We start from the raw sequence: 16,116 nt of genomic DNA, 5'->3' as shown, positions 1-16,116 counted from the left end.
CTTTTTTTTTTTTAAGTAGGCACTGTTTGTTGCTTCTTGTCTTACAGATTACAAAACTGAGACTCAGAGAACACGGACTTGGCCCAAATCACACTGCTGGTGGGGAAGAGAGCCAAGATGTTAACCCAAGCACTGTGGCTCCAAAACACAATCAGCTGCGGAGCAGTGAGGGCAGACGATAGAGAATCTCTACCCAAACTTTCTGGGATTAGATAAATATCCGTATCTGTGCTGTCCCATTGAGGATCCACTGGCCACTTAACCCACATGGGAATTTGGGTAGTAGGAATGAGCAACAAGTTTTCACCTAACAATCTGAATTTGTTTAAATTAAAATGTAAATAGTGGCTTGCGGATGGGACAGCGCTATACTATAGGAAAAGTCCAAGCTCACAACCAGCTCTGCAATGCCCTATACCTGCCCCCTTCAGAAAGCCTTACTCTGGGACTGAATTCTTCAGCTACCCTCAATAGCTATAGACTGTGCTCTGTACAAAGGTGTCAACGAAGGCTGAAAGCTAGCCCAAGCAAGACTCTACATCACCCTGGAAGAAGATGGCCTCAACCAGAGGATGCCTTACAAGTTAGGCTTTGGTAATTCCTCTACCCAAAGGGGGCACTCGTTGTGCAACACGCATTACAACGTCATCTGCAATGACTTACGCTGCAAACACGTTCCTATTTTTGTCTTATAAAAGCTCTAGGGACTAGGCCACCCTGATTCCTACATTCGGGTGCCTTTCCTGCAGTCAGCCATGGAATAAGGTGCAGTGTTAAGGCTTCTTCTGTTCTTCCCCTGCCCAATAACAAATGTGAAAAGCACACTTAGCAGGGAGGCTGCCCGCCTGAAGGACATCGGAAAGGGCCCGAGGCCATCTCTCTCTAGATGTGCCCTTGATATCAGGGCCAGGCTACGCCTTTTAAGCTCATTTCTCTGAGCTTCACTAGCAGTTCTTTGGGGAGTCAGAGCTGCTCAGTGCTCTCTTATTTCTGAATTCTATCCCTTCTCAGTTATTTATACATCCTAAGTTGTCACTCACCCAAGTGCTTTACGGAACACCTCCCTTGTGTCTAGCTAGCACCAGGGGAACAAGACATAGTTCTGCTCTCAAGGGAGAGGGCATATGGGGAAGTCGTGACTAGTAAACAGGAAATGACCACACAATTCAGCGAGTACTACCAACAACATGGGAAAGTGCAACGTGCTGTGGGACAACACTGCCAGGCACAAATCTTTCTTTTTTTTCTTTTCTTAAAGATTTATTTATTTATACACACTATGCAGAACTGAGGTACAGGCCAGAGCAGTGAGGGGTGAGAGGATTCACCAGAGACAGAGTGGGGAGTAGAACAGGCAGATTTACTGAAATACACTGCTGAGGGGAGCAGTGAGCGAGACAGGAGAGATCTGCTGCGCCGTGTGGTCAGCTCCCTGACCAGGAATCAAACTCGTGCTGCAGTGGCTGCACATAGTTTCCTAGTGCTGTGCTTTAACCCACTGTGCCACCAGGGAGGACCCAGACACAGATCTTGAGAGACCTGAGAGGTCAAGGATGGCTCTCTGAAGAGGAAGTGCTATCCGAGATAAGGAGGCAACTACGAGGCACCCAGGTGAAAGGGGAGGCAGGGACTGTGAGGGAACACAGATGGCTTTCACTATTCTGCTTGGATATGGTTTGACTTCCACTACCCAAGAGTGTCTAAAGGGTCAGTTTGAACGGAAAGCATTTCCATGTGGGTTAGACCATAAGGTGTGAGAAGGTTAGAGAAACGCAGAGGGAGAAGAGACTGATATTTGAGAAACTGGTAGATGCCAGATCATAAATGGCTTTGTCTGTCATGGTGAGAAGTTTGAGCATTATCCCAAAGACACCAGGGAGTCACTGGGGATTTTCAGTTAAGAAGAAACAACAGGTACCACAAGGAGGCAAGTGAAATGATAAAGCCTCAAAAGATAATGCTTTTTTAAAAAAAAGATTGATTTATCTATGCATACAAGAACTAGGGTACAGGCCAGAGGTGTGCAGGGGGAGTGAGAGGGCTCACCAGAGACAGAGTGGGGAGCAGAACAGGCAGATGGAACTCAGGCTGCAGTGGCTCATGTGAGCTTGATGAGGCTGTCCCTAACAAGGAGCCCCTAAAAATAGAATTACTTCTATTAGGAAAAAACCCTCCAGACTGAACCATCTCAGGACCATGTGGGTCACCTGCAGCACTTCTCAGCTTTGCTGGAAGCACTTTGTGGAACAAGGACAAAGAGTGGATGTGAACCCCTGAGATAGCTTTCGAGATTTTTGTTCAAAAAGTCTCATGATTTTTGCACTCTATTCCCTGATATAGGCTTGAGTGTTTAAATATACCAAAAATACTTTCATTAGGCAAAATGGATATTCCATGTTTATCTTGTAGCTTCAGAAGTTCTGGTAACAGCCTTCCACACCCCATTTTCCCAGAAGCCATTTCAGTGAAAGACAGAAAGGAGGACAAGGTCATGTAGAGAGCAGACTGCCTACGCTACACCTCCTACTTCCCGCCATGGTGTCTCACTACCTCCCTTCCTCAGAACTCTCTGACCCAGAGCCCAGCCTCTAAGAAAGGTCCTGATCTGTGCAGCGCTCCCACTTCATCGAAGCCCGTTAGCCTCCACTGCCACCTCCCCCAGATACCCACTAGCTTCTCACAAAAGTCTGCCTATAATTTGCAAGCCTCATCATCTTCTTATTTTTATCCAGGCATACCTCACTGGTCTGCACCTTGCTTTATTGTGTTTTATAGATATCACATTTTTGACAAAGTGAAGGTTTGTCTCAACCCTGCATTGAGCAAGTGTATCGGTACCATTTTCGCAAGGGCAACAGCTCATGTCATGTTTCTATGTCACATTTAATTAAGGCATGTTACAGGTTTTTAACTCTGTGATTGTTTTATTTTTTGTTAAAGTAAAATTGTTATGTAAAATATAGGTATATATTGTTTTTTATACATAAAGCCCTTGCACACTTAAAAGCTACACTCTTAAAAGCTACACTCTAACACAAACATAACTTATATGTACACTGGGAAGCCAAAAAAGTCATGTGACTTGCTGTATCGCAACATTCATTTTATCGTGGTGACTAGGAACCAAGCCTGCAAAATCTCTGGGGTGTGCCTCTGTAGGTAGCTGTATTCAGCACTATCCCCCCCATCTACATGTTTCTCATCTCTGCCACCCTTTCACATCTGTACTGCAATAAGTATTAAATAATTTTGGTGAGGGCCCCTTGTGGTGGCACAAGGGGGTAAAGCGCAGCACTATGAAGCTGTCCGTAGCCACTGCAGCAGATTCCATCCCTGGCCAGGGAGCTGAGCCACGTGGCGCAGCTGAGCCTCTCCTGTCTTGCCCACAGCTCCCCTCAGTAGTGTATTTCAATAGATCTGCCTGTTTTGCTTCACACTGCCTCTGGTGGATGTTTTCACACACAACCCCCCACCGCACCTCTGGCTTGTACCTTAGTTCGGTATGCATAAATAAGTAAATCTTTAAAAAAATAATAACATAATGGCTCTCCCTGGTGGCGCAGTGGTTAAAGCGCAGCAATGCAAGTTAGCTGCAGTGGCTTCAGTGCGAGTTCGATCCCCAGTCCAGGGCTGACCCACATGGCGTGGCAGACCTCTCTTGTCTTACCCGCTGCTCCCCTCAGCAATGTACCTTGTTGATCTGCCTGTTCTGCTCCCCACTCTGTCTCTGGTGAATTCTCTTGCTGCCCCTGCACCTCTGGCCTGTACCCCAGTTCTGTATGCATACATAAATAAATCTTTAAAAAATAAAATAAAATATTAAAAAGTAATAATAATAATAATAATAATAATTTTGGTGAATTAAATTGTTTAGCATGGTTATGTCTCCTTTATTGTGTGTTGTTAATAATTCTAGACTCTAAGAAAATTATCTAAACATTAATTTAGAAATTTACCACAATTTGTAGCTACAGACAAAAATATCAACTGTAAGTTATATTGTGGGGAGCCAAACTACTTTTGACTCTGGGTATCATACAATTGTTTTTTCATAGTAGATACCAATCACTCATACATTGCTGGTGGGATTGTAGAATGGCACAGCTACTTTAGAACAGAGTTTGGCAGTTTCCTAAAACTAATATACAATTGTCATATGACCTAGCAATGGCACTCTTGGGCATTTATTCCAGAGAAATGCAAAGTTAAAGTTATGCTTATCCAAAAGGCTAAATATAAATATAATAGTTTTATTCAAAAGAACAACAACAACAAAAACTGGAACCAACTGAGATATCCTGTAAGGAATGGTTAAAAAATCAGTACATCCATATTATGGAATTCTACTACTACTACCACTACTATTAATACTACTCCGTTTTTATATGCAATAAAAAGGGAACGAACTGTCAGGAGAACACTTGAATAGCTCTTAAGTATCTTATGCAGTTTAAAAAGAGCCACAACCAGTATGTGCTACAGGATTCCATTCCAGTAACAATTCTTACAATTACAAAATTACGGAAATGGAGAACAGATTAGTGGTTGCCAGAGGTTAGAGTTGGAAGAGAGGAATGCGAGGGAAGAGAGGAGGATGGAGCTATGACTATGGATATAAAAGGGCAACTCAAATGACCCTTACAGTACTGGAACTATCCTATATCAACACATGTGATTAAGCTGCACAGACCATGCAAACACACACTCACACTCACACAAATGAGCACAAGGAACACTGGTGAAATCTGAGCAAGGTGAGGGGATTGTACCAATGTCAACATTGTGGTTTCAATATTGCATCCTAGTTCTTTGAGATTTCCCATTGGGACAAACTTGGGTCTTCCTGTATACTTGTTGCAACATCCTGTGGATTCCCAACTTTTTTAAAAAGAAGTTTTTTTGGGTTTTTTTTTTTTTTTTTTTTGGATTTTTTTTGCAAGTAGGCGCCATAAGCAGATGCATTTTCCATTGAAGTGAATGGCTCATCTTTTGGATTTGTAGGAAAAAACCACTTTTTTAACTAAGTTAGATCCAATGGCTTCCAACAGCATCACAGTCAGTCCCTCTCTATGAGTCTTACATACTCACCAGTAGGAGAGAGTGTAGTTAGTGTCAGGACTTGTATTCTTTCCAGGGAGCCAAGTACATTTCATGTAGCTGAGGTTGTGCCAAATGCATTGTAGCTCGGTCACAGCCGACTCAGGATCACCTAGAATATCCGACAGAGTTCAGGACTCTTTTCTCTTTGCAGTGCAAAATAGCCAGTCACTTTTGGGGCATGGAGAATGGTGAGGGTTCTTCATGGTACTTTACCAGGAAACTAACCCCTAATCCTTCACTCAATTTTATCCAGAAGGCACCCAGAACAGAAAATTGACATCTCATCTGTTCACAACTCTGCCTCTCCTGCTGATGTTACAAAAAAAATCTTCATTATCACTAAGGGAACTCTAATTCTTGCACCCCTAACTGGAGAAGGAGGTGATGGGTCATGTAACACTTCAACCACAGGCAATGACAAAGGAATTTCAAAATGAATGTGAAAATACAAATAACTCCCAATTGAGGAGTAATATAATATTGACAGATAACACGGAGACTGCATTTTCTTTCTCTTGGACAGGCACTATTCTAGGCACCTCGCATCTACTGTTTCATCCTCTCACCAACCCTGGGAGGTAGGTACGATCATCATGCCATTACACAGATGAGGAAACTGAAGGGGCAAAGGTCTACGTGATCTGCCTAATGTCATACAACAGCAGCTGGCAGAGCTGAGATCTGAACTTGGACATCTGGGGCCTGGTAGCCCTGTTCTTAAACAGTATGTGCTACTTCCTGTCCTTCAGAGCAAAGGAGGAAGGACACCGAATAATGGGTGGGAAGGGGGTTGCGGAACAATGACCAAGGTTCCTACTGGGCAGTTTCTGTGGCTCATCCTTGGTTGGCGCTAAACCAGCACACCCATTTTCCCTCTGAAACTGTATATCAAACTAATTTCTCTATAAGTGCTATAGTAAAACTACGAAGCATCATTATTCAGGTTATCAGTGTACACCTTGAAGGCAGGGTCACCCTCAAACTTTCTGTATTGCCAGTACTTCTTGGCACATATTAGTTCAGCAAGTGTTGGAGAGTTACTCTGAATGCATTAATGCACACTGATCACAAGCAGATTCATAAGCTGAATTTATTCTCTAAATACCAAGGGATAGAGCTTTCTGTTGTTACCTTCAGGGACTGGAGTGCATTTTTCTTTCAAAATGCTAGGCTTCTCACTTTCCTTGGTGCTGCACTGGGTCCCCACGTGCAGACATATCCTTTCATTCAGGGCTACTTCTTTCAGACGACGAGTTTCTGGAGCAATTTTCTATGGTTAGGAAATTTAAAAAGCACTGTTGTAGCAAACATGCCAAGTAATAACATACACTTGAGTAATCAAACATTAGCATGCCCAAATGTGTGGGGGGGAATAGAAAGTTCTCAAATGGTACAGATCTGTAACTCTCAACTTGGGATGACTGCAACCCCAATTCTAGAGCTATTTGGTATTCTCTACGATCCCCATAGGTTGTCATAACTTGGAAGTGGCTACTATTGGCATCTTGTGGGGAGAAACCAAGGCTGTTGCTAAATACCCTACAATACACAGGCCAGCCTTCCCTCCCCACCACAGAAAATTATCCTGTGCCAATGTCAGCCTTGTCACTGTGGAAAATGCCAGTATAAACAAAAGACGATTTCCCACATTTAAATGACTTTTATCTATAAACTTATCATAGTACTATACCAACTATCTAAGAGCAATTTTAAGCGAAATGGAATGAGATGATCACAATTCAATTCCAAGCAGATGTAGTATACCATCAAGACCAAAGTAACAAGGACTGCTTTAAGCATCCAGGAAGCTGGTGACCTCTGAGGAAAAGAAGGAAAGAAAGGGGGGTCAAGGCTGAGAGCAAAAGAAAGACTTGTCATTAAATAGCGTCTTTATTGTTTAACCATTTTCACTATCACATATGCTGTTATCTGCAAAGTAGGTAAGCTTTGAGGAATCACATGAAGTCAACTCACAGACAACATACAGACCTTAGTCACAAATCTGATTATTAGGATTTACAATAATGAGATTAAAGGGCTCTTTAGGAATTTAACATTTCCCCGGGTGACAGAGTTGGAAGAATTAAAAATGGAGCTTCTCTGAATCAGAGCTCCTGATTAACAGGAGTTTCCTGTTATGCAATAATTTCTGCCTCAAGTTGGAGAAAGCATTTCCTTTTAAATACGTGCTGATGGCCATGAGAAAGAAAATCCGTCAGTTGCCTCCGTCTAATTACTCGAAGGGGCTATTTTGCCACTACACACCTGCTGCCAGCTGTGTGTGAAGGCGATGGTAAGCTCTCAAGGCAGAACTCAAGGATGCCCCAGAGGGACAGCCAACAAGCCAACAATTAGGGAACCATGGCTGAGGCACAATAAAAAGATCACTTTATAGAAGCAGAACAGCTCTTAGGCCCAGCAAGACATCACTCTGGAAATGGAGCTGGTTGGTCAGTGCTGGCAGAAAAGAAAAAGCAATAATAGCAAGCAAAATTCTGAGAGGAAACAGGGTGATTTAGCTGCATGGATACTGAGTATTTCTGTCCCACTGACAAAGCTGTGCTTGCCCTCAATGGGGCCTCCTAGTTTTCAGAGCCTGTACGTTTTCTCAATTAATTCCTGATTCCTTGCCCAGAAATCTATACATCATTTGGCTTTCCTTAGTTTCTACCTATAGGGACAGAACACAAATTATACAACCAGAAGGCTGTGTAGAACATTTCACCTACAATGTTCTCATGGCAAAGTTAAGGAATTGGCCTTTGACAGAGGAATGTGTGCTGAGTGAGATTTCTCAGCCTGTGAATCTGAAACCTGGACTGAGGAGGATGTGAGTAGGGACAGGGAAGCTGTTGAAGGCAAATTCCAACAGCCTCCCAATTTTAAGAAGCAAAAGTGCTATATACATACATACCCCTAAAGCAGCCACACTGACACAAGGATCCTTGATAATTATTGGGGACCTGCAATTGCCCTCTGAGGACACCGGGGGGAAATGCATGGTCAAATGTCATCGATTAGAATCATGGGGGAAACCCAGTTCTCTTACTATATTAGGTATTATTCCCACGACAGGGTTGAGTTTTATTACAAGGCTTTTATGATATGGGTTTTCAAATGAAAAAATACTTTAATACCTAAATCTGAACTTTATATTTGGGGCACATGAATAACATAGAAGAGAGACAATGGAGGTAGGTGATAAGACAATCTTTAAAAATGGTCTTCGAGGGGCCCTCGCTGGTGGTGCAGCGGGTTAAAGCACAGCACTGAGAAGCTAAAGCCACTTCCGCATGAGTTCGATTCCCACCTGCCCCAGAGGAGACCACATGGCGCTGCAGACCTCTCCTGACCCGCCCGCTGCTCCCCTCAGCAGTGTACTTCGTTGATCCCCACTCTGTCTCTGCTCCCCCACTCTGTCTCTGGTGAAGCCTCTCGCCATCCCTGCACCTCTGGCCTGTACCCAGCTCTGTATGCATAAATAAATAAATATTTTTTTTTAAAAAATGGTCTTCGAAGTTCAAGATAAGTAACAGTAAACTGGCAGAAAAAATACAGAAATCTTTATCCTCTGTGATCACTAAGTTGAGCATACCTTTCTCTATCAAACAAGGAATGCAATCCCTCCCAGCAAATCTAATTGAGATATGCGTGACGCTCCCATGTGACTTTCTGCTGCGTGACTCATTTCATTGGTAACTGCCTTATGACAATATCCTCCACCCCTCTGGGAATCTGCTTCCTTCAAAAATTTATCAAAAACCAGGGCCAAAGACCTAAACTGATCCCTCCCCAGCAGGACCTATGTTCATTTCACTGGATCACACCTTCTCAAATCGCAGCTTCCTTTTGCAGAAGGAAAGGGGAATCAACTTCAGCTCTGTCTCCTTGGAAGTCTGGATGGGAAAAGGGCCTTTCTATTTATTTACCTAGTGAAAGACTTCCCTGTCACTTAGTGATAAAAAATATTTAAAATCTGATACCAGATCCTTCAACTTGCAGATTGGGAACCATCAGATGTTGTTAAAACCATGGTGGGCAGCAGTCACTTCTGCTAATCTTTTCTTTTTTAAAAAATCATCTATGAGGGCCCTCCCTGGTGACACAAGAGGTTAAATCTCAGCACTATGAAGCTACTGGCAGCCACTGCAGCATGAGATCAGAGATAGATCCTGACCAGGGAGCTGATTCACGAGGTGTAGTAGACATCTCTTGCCTCGCCTGCTGCTCCCCTCAGCAGTGTATTTTAGTAGATCTGCTTGTTCTGCTCCCCACTCTGTCTCTGGTGAATCCATTCACCCCCTCATCTCTGCCCTACATCCCAAGACTTGTATGCGTAAATAAATCAATATATTTTTTAAAAAATGCAAATGGGGGAGGGAAGTGCACAGAACTCTGGTGATGGCACACGGGTGATGTGGTGATGGGAAGCCCACGGGGATTACAACTGAGATGGGAAAAGGGACAAATGATGTAAAAATAAACTATTATGTTATTTTAAAAACACACATACATATATATATATATATATATATATATCAAAATGTACGACTATGAGGGAATTCAATAAAAACAGATTATAGTTAAAAAAAAAGAGTGCATGTGAAAATTTCCTGGAAAATTGAAAAGTATTCTGTTAATACAAGGTATTGGCAGGAGCATCAGAATCAACTTTAGCATAACTGCAGAGTGCCTACTAGGTAAAGATATTGAGTATTTCTTGGGCACCTCAACAAGATAATTATCATAGAGTAAGCAAATATTTTCAAATGTTTAACTGTCAACAGCCTTTCTGTAACTTTCCCAGTTAAAACTGGATACAACCAATAATAAAATCCCCACTCTGAAGTACCATTATAATTTGTTGTACTTTTGATTCCAGTCCAAGTGTTCACTTTACCTCATCAATGCCATACATTCCAGAAAATTTACCTTATCCTGTTTGTTGCCGAAATGACTAAAATACCAGAGACTACAATTCGGGCTGGCTCTCTCAGGAGGATTCCACGTCCAAACCACAGTGCAGAGGTTTTCCACAGAAACACTCAAATTTGTGACAGGTGGCTGAGATTCTGTTCAAAACAAGAAATACATTTAGCAACATCAGCCAGAGTTTTCAACAGTTCATTTAATCCATATCCTAGAGGCCATCAATAAAACCAACAAAATCAACAACAAAACCCAACATCTAATACTTAAGAGTCAGACACTTCTAAATACTCTTCACAAAGTATTTGTGAAGAGACTCTTCACAGGGATATTACTGGCTTCTTCCTAGAAATGAGGTGGCTGAGGTACGGAGACACAGAGTCACTGGCCCCAGAGCCTACCACTAGAAATGAAGGATGCTTGCAAACCCAGGAAGCATGTCTCCAAGGTCACATTCTTGACAACTTGCTTTATTGTGAACCTCGAGAAGAATTTCCTGCAGAAATTTGGAATTCTCGACACTTCTCCCTTGATACTCTCTTCAATGTCTGCAGTTCTGCGAGTGAGTTTACGTGGCACATCTTTAACTGTGCTTGCTAAGTTGACCTGGTTATTGTTTGTATAACTTTGCCCAAGAAGTACTGAGAAAGATATAACAGTCTCTCTTGCTCCTCTGAGATCTGACACTAAACATCTGGTAATGTAATTTTGACTACTCTGAAAAGGAAAAGGAAAAAAGAGAAACTGAGCCAATGTCTTAGAAGTGTGCTTCAGGGCCCACCCTGGTGGCACAATGGGTTAAGGCGCAGCACCAGGAAGCTTGCTTCAGGCTCTTCACCAGGAGTTCCATCCCTGCCCTGTAGGTGACCCACATTGTAGGTGACCCACACTTCGTGGCAGACCTCTCCAGACCCGCCCACTGCTCCCCTCAGCAGTGTACTTTGTCTACCTGCCAGTCCTGCTCCCCACTCTGCCTCTGGTGAATCCTCTCACCACTACTGCACCTCTGATTTGTACCCCAGTTCTGTATGCATAAATAATCTTTTTTTAAAGTGTGCTTCATGAAAAAAAATGTACAAAATGATGTAAAAATAAACTTCTGAGACCAGGACTACCAAATTGTTCCCCAGAAGCTGGGAGAGGGATACAAAGGAATTCTCTGTTCTACCCTTGTGACTTTTCTGTTAATCAAAAATTATTCCTAAATAGCTTATTAAAGTCATTTACAAAGCGATTTACAATCGCTCTAAACTGTCTAAAGTGGCAAACATAATTATTAATTACTTTTAAAGGTTTAATTAATCAATATGAGTTCATCAATAGTTACATTTCATACTCCATGCCAATAATCAGTAGTACCTACGCCAATACCTTCTCTATTGACTGAACAAAAAATTCCATTTGTCCAAAACATCAACCACAGAGGCTCTCCCTAACAGTCAGCTTCATATACAGCAGCCTACAAAGTAGGTTCATATTCATCCCCTCTGGCCTTTCTAACATCGCATCAATCCCATCGAGATGATATCTTGAGGACAAATCATTTGTCAAGCGTAGAAGCTCTAATGAAAGCATTGTTTTTACAAAAGATGACAATCTACTTGTGACCTGCCTAACTCTGCAGTTTCCGGAATCACGCTGTAGCAAAAACCCCAGGAGCCTTCAGCAATTCTTGACGCTCCACCTTCCCACCTACCTCCCAGTTCCATAAAAAAAAAATTAAAGCCCTGGGCCTCTCTGGTGGCACAAAGGGTTAAGTTGCAGCACCATGAAACTATTGGCAGCCACTGCAGCACCAGTTCCGATCCTTGGCCAGGGAGTGACCCTCATGGTGCAGCAGGCCTCTCCTGTGTCGCCTGCTGCTCCCCTCAGCAGTGTGTTTCAGTAGATCTTCCTGTTCTGTTCCCTACTGTCTCTGGTGAGTCCTCTCAAACCCCCACCCCACCTTTGGCCTACACCCCAGCTCTTGTAAGCTTAAATAAATAAAATAAATCTTTACAAAATAAAACAAAGCCCTGATAATAAAAATATGACCAATTTATGGTTCATTAAATCCTACCCCAACTTTCAAGGTAACTTAAGATGTTTAAAACTCTTTATTTTGCCTCAGTGTTTTTTAATAGAACAATAACCTGCCCTATTTCCAATCTCTCCAATGGGTTTATTTTTTTTTCTCCATCTGTTCTGAAATATCCTTTAGTCAGATCTTCTAATTAGTTTACATTTCAGACAACATGTGGCTGCCATTCTCCCCCGCCCCGTAGCGTTTCCTTTCATTTCTCTAGAGATTTTTTTACTTCCTACACTTCAAAACACACACACACACACACACACACACAATCTTGCTCACCCTGAAATGCTAAACACAGTCTAGACTACTATAGTCTATATATAAGAGAAATGTGTTTGTATGTATAACATTCCGGACATGAATAAGTGGAGCCTGTGCTTCTTGTAAAGGTCTTTCCCAGCCCGTGTGTAAGACAAGTCGTTTCGCCGTAGGTAGTGATGAAGCCCACAGGCTCTGGAGTCTGGCTGCCTGTCTTCATACCCGAGCCAAGTCACTTGAAACCTCTCTGCCTCCATTTTCTCATTTATAACATAAAGATGTCAATCATAACCTATCAACTGCCAGGTTATTGTGAGGGCTAAATGAGTTAATATAGACGAAATGCTGAGAACGGTGCCTGGCGTGGAGCTAGTGCTGCATAATTGTTAGCTATTTTCCTTTCTTTTCCGAGACAAAATAATTATAAACCATTGTTTTGGTTTCTGATGGAATTGCTTTGTGGTCTTTGAAACAGAACAAGTGTCCTTTCTGCCTGGTAAATTGTCCTTAAGCACTTAATTTTGTCCATTTTTAGGAGCTGATCACTAACTTTAGAATGGAGAGCAAGAAGGTGAGAGGAACTCAACAGCTCCGCCAATTAAATTTCAAAACTCTGGTGGAAGATCATGGGTACTTTGGAGATGGTGGTGGTAACATACACCTGAAGAGGCATAATCCTACACCTCTAAATCACACACAGTGCTGTAAATCAACGTTGCCTCAATTTTAAGAAACTTAAAAATCAAAGAAAAATAAGCTTCAAGCCTGAGTGTGTCTGGACATCTAGCACAATATCTTGCTCTAGCTGAGAACTGACATGATCGATGCTCTCCTAATGATAAGGCAAGTTGCCTAGCTAATAGTTTTTGCTCCGTCTTGTTCAACCACAGGTGCTGGCAGAGGCAGCCATATTTCGGAAAAAGTTAAAAGAATCACATATGAATCATCCATCTCCTTCCCTTATATCTATTCAGTAATCAACATCTGTTCATTTTTACTTGCAACATATCTCTTAATCACTCCAATCACACTGTGTTCTGCAGTGTCCTCCCACCCCAGGCAAGCAGACACCAGTCTCTTATGGCCCTGGACAAAGGGATTCACAATACAACTTTCTAGTGGAGATCTTCAACCCTAGAATCCAGCAAAGCTTTCAGCTCCAACCATTTCCCTCACCTAATCAAATCTCCCCAGCTCGCTTCTCCTCCAGTGTCATCTCCTCATAGGCTGCGCCCCGCACAGCACCTTCAAGGGCCAGGGAAACTTGCTAAAGTGCCCTGCATCCAAGCACGGACCCTGGCTGACCCCAGAAGAGCACACTTATGCTCACTTCTGAGTCCCTGCTGCAGCTACTGGCCCCCGCTGGGAAGTACCCCTTCACCTACTCAAGTTCCACCCATCCTGAAGGTCAGACTCAAGTTTTACCTCTTCCTGGAATTACCAGCCCCCAAGTGTTTCCTCTCTTCTGAAGGCCAGTGTAATTGTTTGGACCACACAGTCTGGCAATGATAAAGCCTGTCTCCAGTGCATGATCGCTTGCTTCATAACACATGGTGTGTACATACTTTCATGGGTGCCAGCCAGTCCTGTGCAATTACTCTCAGAGGCGCCCAGCTCCCCTCCCAGCCAAGGATTCCCATCACTGCTGCAGAAGCGCTGAATACAGTGGTCCAGAGCAAGGTCTCTGGAGTCGGGCTGCCAGGCCAGAGGCAGGCTCCTCCACTCTTCCAGCTAAGAGACTGCAAGAAGGGTCTTAAAACTCACTGTGCCTCGGCTTCCTCATACGCAGGCACCTCATGCTAGTGTGCTTGCTTTATTATGCCTAGCAGATGTTATTCATTTATTTTTACACATTGAAGGTTTGTGGCCACCTGGTGTCCTTCAAGTCTATTGCCACTTTTCTAATAGCCAGTGCTTGCTTCCCGTCTCTATGTCACGGAAAGATATGCAGATACGTACGTTTTTAAGACATATGCTTCTGCACACCATTTAGCAGATTAGCACACAGTGTAAACAGGACTTTAACACTGGAAAACCAAATCTTTCACCGGTCTTGCTTTAATTGTGCTATTTGCTTCTCCACTGGTCTGGAACAAACCCTACCCTATCTCTGCTCTGTGTCTGTCCAAAAATGGGACTTAAAACAACACCTATGAGATAGGTTGTGTGTGAAGATTAAGTACAAGCGAAAAACTTAGCACAGTGCCTGGCATAAACATGACATAAGTGCTGCTTGTGATTAGTACATGCACAACGCGGGCTTACCCACCCATGTAGACTAAACTGAGCTGAGACCATAATGATTTTTCCTAAATAGTTGGAAGAGCTGGAAGAGCCCTTTAAAGGTCGAGTTCAGCCTCCTCCTTTCACAGATGAGAAAATTGCCACTTGAGGGAGGGAAATGACTAGACCAGAGTCCCACAGCAGGGAAATGTTGGATCACTGAGTCTCCAGTCTGCTGTTGCTCTTTGCCTTTACCATACCACAGCACAATCCTATCAGCACTTGTAGTAGTGAAAAAAGTTGCTGTAGTCTAAGTAATCAAGTTAACATGAACCACAGCGACCAAGCTGATTAAGTTGGGAGTTGCCAGCATTGTCTGCAGGGTAGCTGTTGTTTCAGGTGTGTGGGGGAGGAAATCTGTGGGTGGTGGGGTACTGGACTGGCACTGTGAAAATCAGAGCCTGAGATGGGTGATCCTAGACAAGTCCCTTCCCTTCTCTCAACTGCTCTTTCCCCATACATTACTGCGATAGGACCTTCCCATCTGAACAACCCGCACCTGGGAAACATGGGTCACCCCATACACACCCAGGCACTCGTTAACTCCAGAACCTGGCCCAGGACTGAACAAGGCAGACCCTTGAATAATTATTGGCTGAAAATTCCAGCTGTCCCTCAGGGCTCTATTCGAATGCTGCCTTTTCAGTGAGGTCTTTCCACCCTCCCCCTTTTACAGTGGTGACGCCCTTCCCAGCTTTGGCTTTTCACCGTAGAACTTAGCACTACGGGACAAACCTTACATGTTCCTTTTACTTTTCCCTCGGAGTCTAGCAAGGGCATATAAATTCGGCAAGGCAAGGAGGTGATCTGGTTTTCAAGGCTGAGTCGTCAGCCCCTAGAACACTGCCTACACTCAGCGGATAGCACACGTTTTGTTGACTGAATCAACAGAGGACATCAAAGTTTCCCAATCACTTCAAGAAGGGTTTCACAGCACAGCACGTTGGTGAAAATGCATTAAGAAAGTTGTGGGTGTTGGTGTCACGGTGATAGTAAACCCTACAAAATCAGGAGCTATGATAGTCACATAAAGTGTCCAGAAAGCCACGCAGACCACGAGTTTACCGTGACGATGTTGCTAGCCCCCAAATTTTCACAGTAACTCTACCGAGTTGCTTAATTATAAGTTGCCGCCCAGGGTGAGAGGTATACTCGACCTATCTTTGCAACCTTGCGGTAAATTGAAAAGGATTCCAAAATAATATGAAGGTTATTACAGAGAGGGGGAGGTATCCGCTGGATGCAGCTCTGGGTTTCCCAACCGATTTCGCGCACGCCAGAGGAGGCAGTGACACTCACGCCCTTTTCCTACAAGGATGAGGGGTTCCCGTCAACTCTCACCCCCCTCACCGGACCCAAGCGGTCCCGAGCCAGAGTCCAGGTGCGTTCCCAGCTCGCCCAGACACAGCTACCGCCCCAGCCGGCTCCCGGCCCCACACCCCCTCCCGGGCGCTCGGGAGACAGTCGGGATACCG

At 43.6% G+C, this 16,116-nt stretch overlaps 1 protein-coding gene across 1 annotated transcript in view; it reads right to left on the bottom strand.

Moving 5' to 3' along the window:
• IL13RA1 (interleukin 13 receptor, alpha 1) overlaps nt 1–7,874 on the bottom strand; it is a 43,433-nt gene extending 35,559 nt beyond the window's left edge. Inside the window, exons 1-3 of the mRNA XM_012727273.1 lie at nt 6,865–7,874; nt 6,232–6,370; nt 5,089–5,209 (exon numbers count right to left, since the gene is read on the bottom strand). Of these exons, the coding sequence (XP_012582727.1) occupies nt 5,089–5,209; nt 6,232–6,370; nt 6,865–6,978 (374 nt within the window). The 5' untranslated portion in view covers nt 6,979–7,874. The remainder of the gene's footprint in view (nt 1–5,088; nt 5,210–6,231; nt 6,371–6,864) is intronic.
• Between the last annotated feature and the right edge of the window lie 8,242 nt (nt 7,875–16,116).

This window comes from Condylura cristata, unplaced genomic scaffold (genome assembly GCF_000260355.1).
Source record: "Condylura cristata isolate star-nosed mole 26May11 unplaced genomic scaffold, ConCri1.0 scaffold00019, whole genome shotgun sequence".
Taxonomy (NCBI): domain Eukaryota; kingdom Metazoa; phylum Chordata; class Mammalia; order Eulipotyphla; family Talpidae; genus Condylura; species Condylura cristata.
This window is presented reverse-complemented; position numbering and strand designations above follow the sequence as displayed.